Source organism: Protobothrops mucrosquamatus, unplaced genomic scaffold (assembly GCF_001527695.2).
Source record: "Protobothrops mucrosquamatus isolate PMUCROS unplaced genomic scaffold, P.Mucros_1.0 scaffold_18, whole genome shotgun sequence".
Classification (NCBI taxonomy): Eukaryota; Metazoa; Chordata; class Lepidosauria; order Squamata; family Viperidae; genus Protobothrops; species Protobothrops mucrosquamatus.
In genome coordinates this window covers 868821-879982 of record NW_015386094.1, presented here as the reverse complement: position 1 = coordinate 879982, position 11162 = coordinate 868821, and the positions used below count along the sequence as shown (strand labels likewise).

Sequence of the window (11162 nt, the reverse complement as noted above, 5' to 3'; positions counted from 1 at the left end):
CCATGTGAGAAGCAGCATCAACCAGTTCAAATGTTTGTCCTACAAAAGTCTCATAACACTTCTGAATTCTATTGATTATATATTTTTATAATACCCATGTGAAACACATCCTTGTGTAAATTTCTTGAAATTAAGGGCTATACTATGGATTTAAATTGGATAATGGAGACTGCACTCCCAAAACAAATGAACAAATGAGGCCAGATTAAAACTGATCTTGTTATTAGAAAACAATGTGATTATAGCACATTTTAATAAGAGCTAATTATGTGAATCATATAATTTGAACGAATGTATGTAGGAATAGCATTCAAAGATAGCTAAGGTAAAAAGTTTAAGAAATTAGCACCCTAGTGCAGGGGCACAAAGAAACATATCCCTTCCCCTACTGTTATAGATATGTGTGATTGGGATGAAATAAAGCCACAGTATTATACACACATTTTGCTTTTATTGAAGGACAACAAAAGAAATAAAATATTTTGGAAAACATTTATCCTAAAAACATTAAAATAACGGATGCGTAGCTTTCAGACTAACTTCTAATATATTTCAGGTTGATGTATTTATTTTTTTGTATTTGAATGTAAGTATTATGTAATGGAAGTACAAAGTCTTAGATACACATTCACTGCCGAAAACCCAGAACTGAAGTCGGCTATTTCATATACTGTAATTTTATTTCATGTTTTGGCATGTCAAAATAATAAGATGCAGTTCTTTTGCTTTGAAAGTTAAATGAAGGGTGTTTCTCACATACATGTTTTAATTTGGGATTATTGAATGATCACCTGAACCCTGCCCAAATGTCTGCTGTCAGCTGCTGTAGATTATTTCTCTCCCTCTCTATTACGTCTCTAAACGCCAGCATGACTTTCATGCACATGGCTAGTGCTCTGTAAACTTACAGATACATTTTTCCTTGGATTGGGCCTAACTTTGATTTAATTACCGTATGTTCTTTTGTAACAGTTATCTGTAAAGGATAGGCCACAGTTAAAGAGTAAATGATAGGAAATACTCATTTAGCCTTTTCTCATATTTATGAGAATAAGGGGCACACAAATAACTTCTTCCCATTGAAGAATCAGTCACATCAATTAATACCCTTATTTCAGTTTTTAATTTGCATGAAGTAAAAAACACAGTGTATGGAACAATCTGTGTGCAGATGCTTTAAGTACAGTAATTACAGACTTTAAAAGATTGTAAGACAAAAGCTGTAAGGTAAACTGATTAGAATGAAGGCGAATAGACGTGTCGCAGGATCCAATCTGGGTCGGTCACCAGGACCAGAGGTTTTGTCTTCCAAACATTCGGACCCGTGCTGGCGCCCATCTTCAGGGAATTCTCTCTAGCAGAGTGTGCACTGTTCTGTGTGGGGTATTTATATGGTGCTCGTTGTATGTGGCTTTTTAGATGTTGATTGGGGTGTGTTGGTGGCTGGCTTTTAAGTTGTTAGCAGTCGTTTGCTTGTGTTGCCCAGCCCTCATCTTCTAAGTACTTGATGGGCTGGTGGTAAATCAGCACTCCTGATGATTGACGCGGTCCAGTGACCAATCCAGATTGGATCCTAAACTGATTAATTAGATTAACTACAGGATAAACTTATATAGTCAAAAAATAAGTATTCAATAAAATATAATTATATGCAGAATTATCTGACAAAAACATAAAGAAAACAAATTAAAAATTAAGAAAGAGCAACAAAAGTATATTCCTGAATAAATGGAATTTAAAAGCAGCATTACAATAGCCAGGCATTTGTCAAATCTGATTAGCTCCAGTTTGCAGCCAATACCCAGAGAATCTGCCACACTGCTGCATGGAACTTGGAAATATTATCTGTGAAGGGATTAAAGTTTGAGATTAAAGAGATATTAAATTGGCCTTTGTGACCGGATAATCTGATAATGCAAGCATGGGAAAAAAAGGAGTACTGCAGGTGTCTTTAAAAAATCAGTAGGAGTATGTGTTCGGTGGTTTTGACTTGTTTGGCATTGTAGGGACACCTGATACTAGTGAAAGGGGGTCTTCCTGTAACTTCCATCTAGTGCAGTCAAAGGGCAGTGTTGCAAAAGCCAGCATGAAAGCCATTCTGCAGGTAGAGTCTTCTAGAATAGATGTTATAAGATATGAAACTGGTATTATTATATACTTAAGACTTTCAGTACTGGGATGGGAGGGGATTCTTGGGGGAGGAGCCTTATCAAAGGCATTTTGGCATTCTGTATTCAAAATATTCATCTCCTAACCCTAGAAGAATAAATTATGGTGAGAAAAAGATAAGTATGTCATGTATCAAATAACTAGAGGTCACGTTAAATCTTTTTCTTTCATTGTTGACCAAAATTTCCCATAATTACTGGTTTGAAGTTGATTTGACCCCAGTGTGGTCAATATGGCTTCAGGTTAAAAAAATATGTGCTTTCATAGGGTTGGGAATCATAAAATAGGATCAGAAGCTAAGTCTTTACTATAGTAGACTTTTGAGTGTTGAACGTGAAACCACTACTATAAAAAGAATATTGGAGGTACATGTCATAGAACCCCTGGTTTTGTAAGAGGCGGTTTCTCAGAATAGCCAAATTTCCTCTCGTGCATTTTATAAGGAATGTTTAAGTGAAAAAGTTAAGGTTTAAAAGAACATCCTCTTTTCCAGACTAAGATGTCAAATATTTTCAGGAAACACTACTGGACTCTAACTTTACTTCCCCAGAAGATTGCAGTAAGAGTCAACAGTAATTTACCTGAGACTAAGAGCATATTTTTAGTCCTTTCTAGACTTTTATCCTGCATATAGTTGATTAGCTATCTCAGGGGTGTCAAACTCAATTTCATTGAGGGTCGCATCAGCATTGCGATTGCCCTTGGGGGGGCGGGTGGGTGTGGCCAGGGTGGGTGCAGCCTACTGGGTGGGCGTGGCCAGCTCTACATTGTTCACATCAAGGGTGCCTGTGGGGGCCTGGGCAGGAGTGGGACAGATCTGAGGGTCTCTGGCAGAAGGGGGTGGGACTGGGGCAAGCGCCAAGGCATGGTCCATTTCTTCATTCCTGACAAAGGTGACACCTCCCCAGCGCGCACACAGGGGGTGAGGCCGACGTGGCTGGTTCCTCGCTGTTTCCAGGTGGCCTTGTGGAGCTAAGACTGAATGCATTTCAGCATAGATGGCAACCACAAAATTGTACATTGGCTCCTGGCTGGCCTGGGCCAAGGTAGCGGGGACCGTTCCCTCACTGTTTCCAGGATGGCTTCGTGGGCCACATGAAACCACTTGGTGGGCCGCATCCGGCCCCAGGCCTTGTGTTTGACATGTCTGAGCTATCTGATTGAAAAGAAAGTGTAGTAAAGATGAGAGTATATTGGATAGTATCAATTTTTTTATTACAAGGGAGCCAGTGAAGAAGCTGGACTAAGAATGGGGAGATCTAGGTTCAAGTCCATTCTTATTTATGAAACTCCCTGAGTTATTCAGGGTCCATAATTCTCTCTCAGCATAATCTATCTCACAGGGTTCTGGGGATATAATAGAGACCCCATATAAATTAGCTTCTGCTCTTGGATGAAGAGCAAGTTACAAATCCAGCAAATTTACAAAATAAACTTATTTTAAAAAATCATATTAAAGACTGTAAAGAGTTGCAAATATTCCCAACCAAACCTGCTAAAAACAGTGATCACAAACATGTGATTTCAGCCAAATGTACTTATAACCCTCCTGGAGACACTAATAGCAATTAATATAATTGAAGATGAGCAAACTTATGTGTGTCTTCTCCCAATACACTTGTAATACTTGCATATGAAGGTTTAACAGCTCCAGGGGATGCCAGTTATAAGTATGCATGTGTTCAAATAATATAGGTGTGCAAAAGAAGTATTTTATTCTTACATAAAGAATTTCTTAAAATAAGTTCTTAAAAATGCCAATCCTACAGAGAGTCCTATCATTTAATACAATACTAGTAGAATGTATTTTGACCATTCGCTTCATATAGCCTCATTGTTAGGACTGCTGGTCCTAGGGGCTACATGAAATTTAAGTTAAAGAAGAATAAGGAATATTCTGGCCTTATAACCCAGAGATTGTAAGCCACTGAAAATCTAAAATCCAGGCATTTATACAATAAATCTACCCTATTGCTGTTCTTATCAACAGGCATTCTCCTGGTTGTACCATATTTGTAGATGTTCATTTGGCATTAATCAAAAAAAGGTGGTTTTTTTTCTATTTTGGCACCTTTCTGTAGGACAGCCTCTTACTAGACATAAGATATTACCAATTTTATTTGTATTATCGGTATATGCTAAACATTTTTATTTATCTTTACATTTGATTGATGGTACTACTCCATTATGAATAACCACTGATTTATATTTTAATATTTTAAACTATGTATAATGCAATTTGTAATGTTGAACAATGCCTGAAGATGCGTTGCATGGCAGTGGAAGTATATTTAGGATTTTATAGCTTTCCCAAGTTCTTCAAGCAATTTCCCTAAACATTTCTTCCAAAAGGGTTTTGGTAATAAATCTGAGCTTCATAGACTTAGGCCAGTCCTAAAGTTAAGACTACAACTTTAGAAAATCTTTTGAAAAATTCTTTTTTCAAAAGAACAACTGACAGAAATAGGAAATGTTCTGGAAATCTCTTCCAGAAATTCAATTTAAAATTCCTTTATGACTTCGGTGTGAACAAAATGGAAATTTAACAATTGAAAAGCAATACTTTCTATTTGTTTCCTATTAGATACGTCAAAAATTTAATGAACTAAACCTTAATTAACGGGGGTGGGTGGGTTGTAGCACTTATGAAAATACTCTGAAACAGATCATCAAACTTGAACAAGTTTAGAAACTTGAACAAATTTATTATAAATTATTTCTGCATTTCTTTTTTCAAAAAAAATCTGAATCTGTTTTCTAACAGGGAAAAAAGACGAGTTACACTGATTGCCTAATCTCCCTTGATGATATTTTAAATGTCTTATAAAAATGTCATCACTTTAATAGTAGAAATGGTGAGATGAGTAATGTTTAAGTGGAGAAGAAAAAAAAAACCCTTTCTTTTCCTCTGCTGTTCTGTGAGTTCACACATATGCAGATGAGCCTGTCAGAGAGTATCCCTCCTCCTACACCACTTTGTAGAGGAAGTTTGTTGATATATTACTGAAACGGATTCTTCAAAGCCTGCAAGGACAAAAAAGAAAGCAAGAAACACACACACACACACCCCACAAAACCACAACGACCATTCAAAGGCTTGGACGTGCATTGATTTGTTCTACTAGAGAGTGGAACAACAGCCTGAAGAACTTATGATGAAAGAGCACTGCAGTCCCTATAGCAGTGTCGGACCAAGTCGGATCAGCAATTCCACAATGGAAAGCCTGCCGTCACTCAAGCCTAACTACATGTCTATGTGTTTATTTGCAGAAGAATCTTATCAAAAATTAGCAATGGAAACTTTGGAGGAATTGGACTGGTGTTTAGACCAACTTGAAACTATTCAGACCTATCGATCTGTTAGCGAGATGGCATCCAATAAGGTAAGAGAAAAATTACATGCAAACAAATGTATTTTAAGAACAAAGTGAAAAGTTATGCATTTTTCTGTCTTCCTTTGCTAAGTCAGGTTACTGATCTATTATAAAAAATTAAAGCAATATAAATAAATTAGTCCAAGCTTTCAAAATCCTTACCAGAATACTGGTAATTGTACTTTTGTATTGTATTGTAGTTAATCAGTGTTATAGAATTAAATATAACATGTGATATTATCAATAAAAAAGCAATTTAGAAAGTTGGAAAACAAATTCTAGCATATAACTGAAATGCCAAAAGTAATTCTAGAAATATTCTATCATTATTTGTACAATGTATACCAGCAGTAGCAATCATCAGAAAATCAACTGAAAAAAATGATATAGATAAGAAGTACAATTATCCTTATGAAATTTTTGTTAGTTTTTTTTCCCTTCAGTAAATTAAATTGCTTACAATGGTGCGAGTTTCCATCTACCATCTATAGTTAGCATGGATTGCATACGTGGGGCTTGTTTTAATTTTAGTTATATAGTGTATGTATATTTTTGCATGTGGTTGCAATTCATAGAAATACTGTTTCATCAGTAGAAATATTTCTAAACTGTGTAAGGAGAAGTTGATTAGTAGACTTGAGTTACCTAAAATATTTGATTCTTATTATAATTTAGTATTGTGTACGTGTTTGCATTCTAAAGTGTTTGTTTTATTTCTAAAGACAAATACATTTACCTCTTTTCCATGTATTTAATATCTAAAAGTTGGATATTATTTAAAATTGAAACCACTCCTTAGTTGGCTAGCAGCCAAACGTTTGGGTAACAAAAGGCCAATGTATTCCCTAATGGTATGGGTATCACCTCAACAATAATCTCAGGCATTTTTTGAGAGAAAACATGGCTTGTGTCTGACTGAAGAGCTTAACAAATTTTTCCCCAGTGTTAAAGCAAAGACTTCACACGCTAGTTTGATCAGTGAACAACATATATAACTTTCTTCAAAGGCTTTCAGCTGAAGGCAAGAAAACAATCCCCCCCCCAATTTACTTACAATCTATTGTTAAGTCTCTTTTATCAGTCTCATCCAAAGTGTGCATTCATATATATTTATAAGTATAGTCTAGAAGTCATTTACAATGACCACTGTACAGTAGGATGGTCACTAGGATGGAGCCTTATGCAGATACTTTGCAATTTGTTTCTATTATTAAGTAAAGAATAATCAACTTCAATGAGATGAAGATGATATAACTGTTTTCCACAGGAAAAAAGCTATATAAACAAATAGTATATCAATTTTTGAGCACAAATAAAATTAAAAATAGAAATTTAAAGAAAGCCATATAAATATAAATTGCATAGTCCCGATTTTACTTCTCTTAGCTCTTATCTAAGATCTTAGATCCTACATATATACTGTATATGAAGTGAGATTACATTGCCCTCATTTTGTCTCTACTTTGTCATATTTATTATGTGTTGCAATTTTTGAAAAATAATTTGAAAATGTAATGCTTACAGCCGAAAACAAAGAGCAAATTTAACTTTTCAGAACCTAAGAAGCCTTTTGAAATATGTTGAGTTATTGTCAAATTTCCCACATCTGTGAAGTATCTGAATAATCTGTCTTCCTTCCGTCAAAGACTTCTGCATAGAAATTTGCTAATTGCAAAACAATCAAATGTTTTGAAAACAGGATGTTTCTAGCTCCCCATAGTAAAGAGCAGAAAAACAGAAGAGAAAGGAAGGCAGCAAGTAGATCCTGCAGGATTCCAAGTGTGAGGGCTGTAAAAACAGTGACCTATCTTCCTGACCTCTGCTATTGCTAAGTTCCTGGCTCCGTGCCACTGAAGCCCAAACTACGTCATTTCAGAATGATAGTGGGCATAGCACAGCTGTTGTAAGTGTGACTCGAATTTCCTGTCTCCTTCCTGACAGACGTAGTTTTAAAAGTACAGCATTGCAAAAACAGGAGACAACAGAGAAAAGATTGGTTTTGAATCGCTTTTCAGAATTGCTTCCCATAAGATGATTCTTGATACTGATAAAAGCCAAGAGACCCTACGTGAAAATATTCAGGTTTTTTTTTCTTTCAGTAAACAAACTGGAAATGTTTAAGTAAAACAATTAGTTAGAAATATAAGGAATTTATTCTCTGCTATTCAGGAGGAGAGAGGTTCAGCGAAACTTTTTTTAAAAAAATGTGAATATGCAAAAAAGCAAACACTCTCAGCAACCACTCCCTCATACAGCACATCAATACATGTGGTTTGGCATATATGTTTTATTAAAATGATAAACAAATCTTTTCAGTTCTATTCACTCACATGATATCAATTAGAATATTCACTGCTGCTAGCCCTACATTTTCATTATGTTTTTCTTATGTAGTTTCTGTACTGCAAATGTTTCCAATCTCTAATTTGAATTAACATTCATTATGCTCATTTCTGAATCCTATCCACAGTCTTAGTCATCTATTACCATAGGTATAGATCAAATAATAATAATAATAAGTTATTGTATTCATTGGGCAGATGAGTCTGCGTTTGATATAACTGGGGTCTCTCTAAAAGCAGACAAAAATTGAGTGCATCCTCATACGATTATAGGTATGTCTAGATAATTAGTAAGCAATAATCTATATGTTCACTGTATTAAGGAATAATAATTGGTGTTTGTGACTTGCAACTTTGTGAATATTATACAGCATGGCCTCTTAAAAAATGGATCAAATATTCCCAACATATTCATCTGTCTGCTAGTATGAAGGGTTTGTAATTCTATGTTTGAAAATGACTTTATATACAATTGAAATTAGTGGATTTAAAATATTATGTTCCTGTTAAATATTTTTGTTATAAAATTAGGACCTCAATTTGCCAGGGCAGCATATTTTTAGTTCTCCTGGACAATTTTTTATAAAATGTTGAAGGCTTTAATATCAATTTGCTTTTACCTAGGTAATTATATTGTATATTATGTTTATGACTGAAGAATTTACCAAGCTTCTTTTTCCACATTTAAGTCTTACTGATGTAAGGGGAGCAGCAGCATACACTGAATCGGACAGGCTGAGATTTTTAGAGTCACTCAAATGACCCCAAGGGAGATGCATCCTTCCATCACGTAGGCACTTTCTGAAATGTCTCATTATACCTCCTCTTCTTTGTTAGCAATGTCACATACTAGACCATTGTCCTCCTTATCTGTAAACTAAAATCTATTGATGTATACAAAACTTTCACTACACTCCTTCTAAAGGGTTTTCAGGCACATAGGACACTCACGTCTTGGTTTTAGGAGGCTAAATAAACTAAACATGAGTACTCTAATGTAAACTTTGGAGGTAATTCCTGGCTGTTTGCCCCTTGCCTATGTGCTTCATTGCACAATGTCCATATTGAGAAATGGGGGGGACCTGATGCGAGGACTGCCAGCACTGAATCCTGCTCACTTGGTACGTGATGTTTTGCTTAAGGTGTGCCAAGCTGTTCTTGCTTTTGAGTTTACTGTAATTTCCTTTGTTTAATCTGCATTACAAAACAGTCATACTTCTCTAAAAGATTTACTTGGATTAACTGCTGACAGTCAACTAGAAAACCTGCTACTTCCATGTTCTTTGTTTCTTAAAAGAGGGCTTTAACAGCTGTGAATCATAGAATTCTTTGGGATTCCCTTTTGTTGATTGCCATTTGTCCTTAGGAACTGTGGCCTAAGCAAAGAAATGTTTCTAGAGAAGAAAGACTAATAAGCCATAAGAGTTGTCTCAGAATTACCCCGTTTTATAAAAATTATAATAAACATATGATAAATCTCAAATGAACTTGAGCTAGAAAATTTAATGCTTGCAAGTATGAAGTTGCTCAAAAATAATTATTTAATTTAATTAATTTTAAATTTGATGTTACAATATAAAGACTTGTTTCATACTGAGTCCAAGGAACTTCAGAACCTCTGAATCTCATCACTTAGTTTTCAGGTGGAATAAGAAACCATCTTGTTTCTTATTCAAAGAGGTGAATTGTTCAAATATGTGGTTTTCTTTGAGGTTGTGTTTCTCAGTCTCAGCATCTTTACAATGTGTAGTCTTGAACTCTCACAATTCTCCAACCAATCAGAAAAACACTGATTTAAAGTACTGAATACAATCGTAACAATTGGTATGATTAAATGACTGTATGCTACTAAAAACAAACTAAAGAAGTGTCAGAAAGAAGAATGGCTAATATTTCATTAGTTGCTAATGTAGCCCATTCTGACATTTGCTGGATTCAATAGATATATACTGTATATTAAAGAAATAGAGCATTTTTATAGAATCCTTGAATTTTGCTTTACTGCTTATAGATGTATAGGTCCAAAGACCTTTATTACTGGGCTTTATTCTTTATGCATAAAGTTCTTAGATCTCATCAAACGGTGTCCCTTCAATTTGCTGGTTTTGTCCTTATCCTTAAGGGCTTTACCCTTTTTATCACTGGATACCTTTCAGAATATTCTTTTCATGTGTCACTTACCAAAATGGAACTCCCCTAACTTCCCTTTGACAACTCACTGCAGTTGTTCACTTTTAATATCCTAGATAGAATGTGGATGATGGAGGATGTCTACCATCACTCTGCAAAATAATGGTTGCCCTGATAAAATGTATACATAGCCTACAAGTTGCTAGTTGATTATTCTAAGCTGTTTTCTAAAAGACAGAACAACCACTAAACAAATCTTTGAAATAGGATGCAGAAAGATCAAATTGTGCCATAAAATTTCCTCTAGCCAACCAAACTCAGGGCTTCTCTCAAAGGGTGTTGTACATTAGCACAATAAACATGGAAAAGCACAATCAAGAAAGTCAGAATGCAGAAGCTTCTGGAATGGATATGGTTGAATAGATTAACCATTTGCATTCTTGCCCAATGTGTTTAGATGTGATTGCTCCTCTTCACAAATAGGTTGAAAGAGTTTTGTCACATCATGTCATTTTTAATAGACAACCACATGTTTAATATTACACTTTTTTTTGTCTGCATTTAAAGTACCATATTTTCAGTTGGTCAATGTTTCCACATGATGTGTGTGTGTGTGTGTGTTAAAGGTAGTTTTAATAGGTGGGAGCACCTGGTTGATTTTTCTTGGCCAGGAACCTAAGCAGATTTAGACATGGTAGATGGGAAACCCAGAGGGAATTCCAGGACTATTAGTCAGACTGGAAAGCAAAAAAAAAAAAAAAAATCTCAGAAGATGGTAATAGCAAACTCCTCTCTTGTTGTCAAGAAAACTAAATGGATATTATCCATAAAGTACACAGGAATCAAGCTTGATTCAGAGGAGACTTGTTTTTCATGATATATGAATAGAACAATTCAGGACAACAGAAAGAGCAAAATATTATGTGAGCTGGGAAGTAACTAGTTGGGGAACAGATGATTTAATTATTATGGTCCATTATTTGTCTTCCCTTGTATAAAATGTACACTGACTGATTGTCTGAAAACTATTTGAAAAATATTAGCAACAGAAGAAACATTTTTGGCCCTTGTTGCCAAAATGATTTTTCAGAGGAGAGGGAAGGATTATTTGTTAGATTGGAAGGTGATATTCAAGGAAATGTGTGCT

General features: G+C 35.1%; 1 protein-coding gene across 1 annotated transcript in view; it reads left to right on the top strand.

Annotated features, from left to right (window-relative positions):
• Nucleotides 1-5262: 5262 nt before the first annotated feature.
• The window catches only part of PDE4B (phosphodiesterase 4B), a 29988-nt gene continuing 24088 nt past the window's right edge, over nt 5263-11162 (top strand). The window contains exon 1 of the mRNA XM_015829481.2: nt 5263-5552. Coding sequence (XP_015684967.1) covers nt 5322-5552 — 231 coding nt within the window. The 5' untranslated portion in view covers nt 5263-5321. The remainder of the gene's footprint in view (nt 5553-11162) is intronic.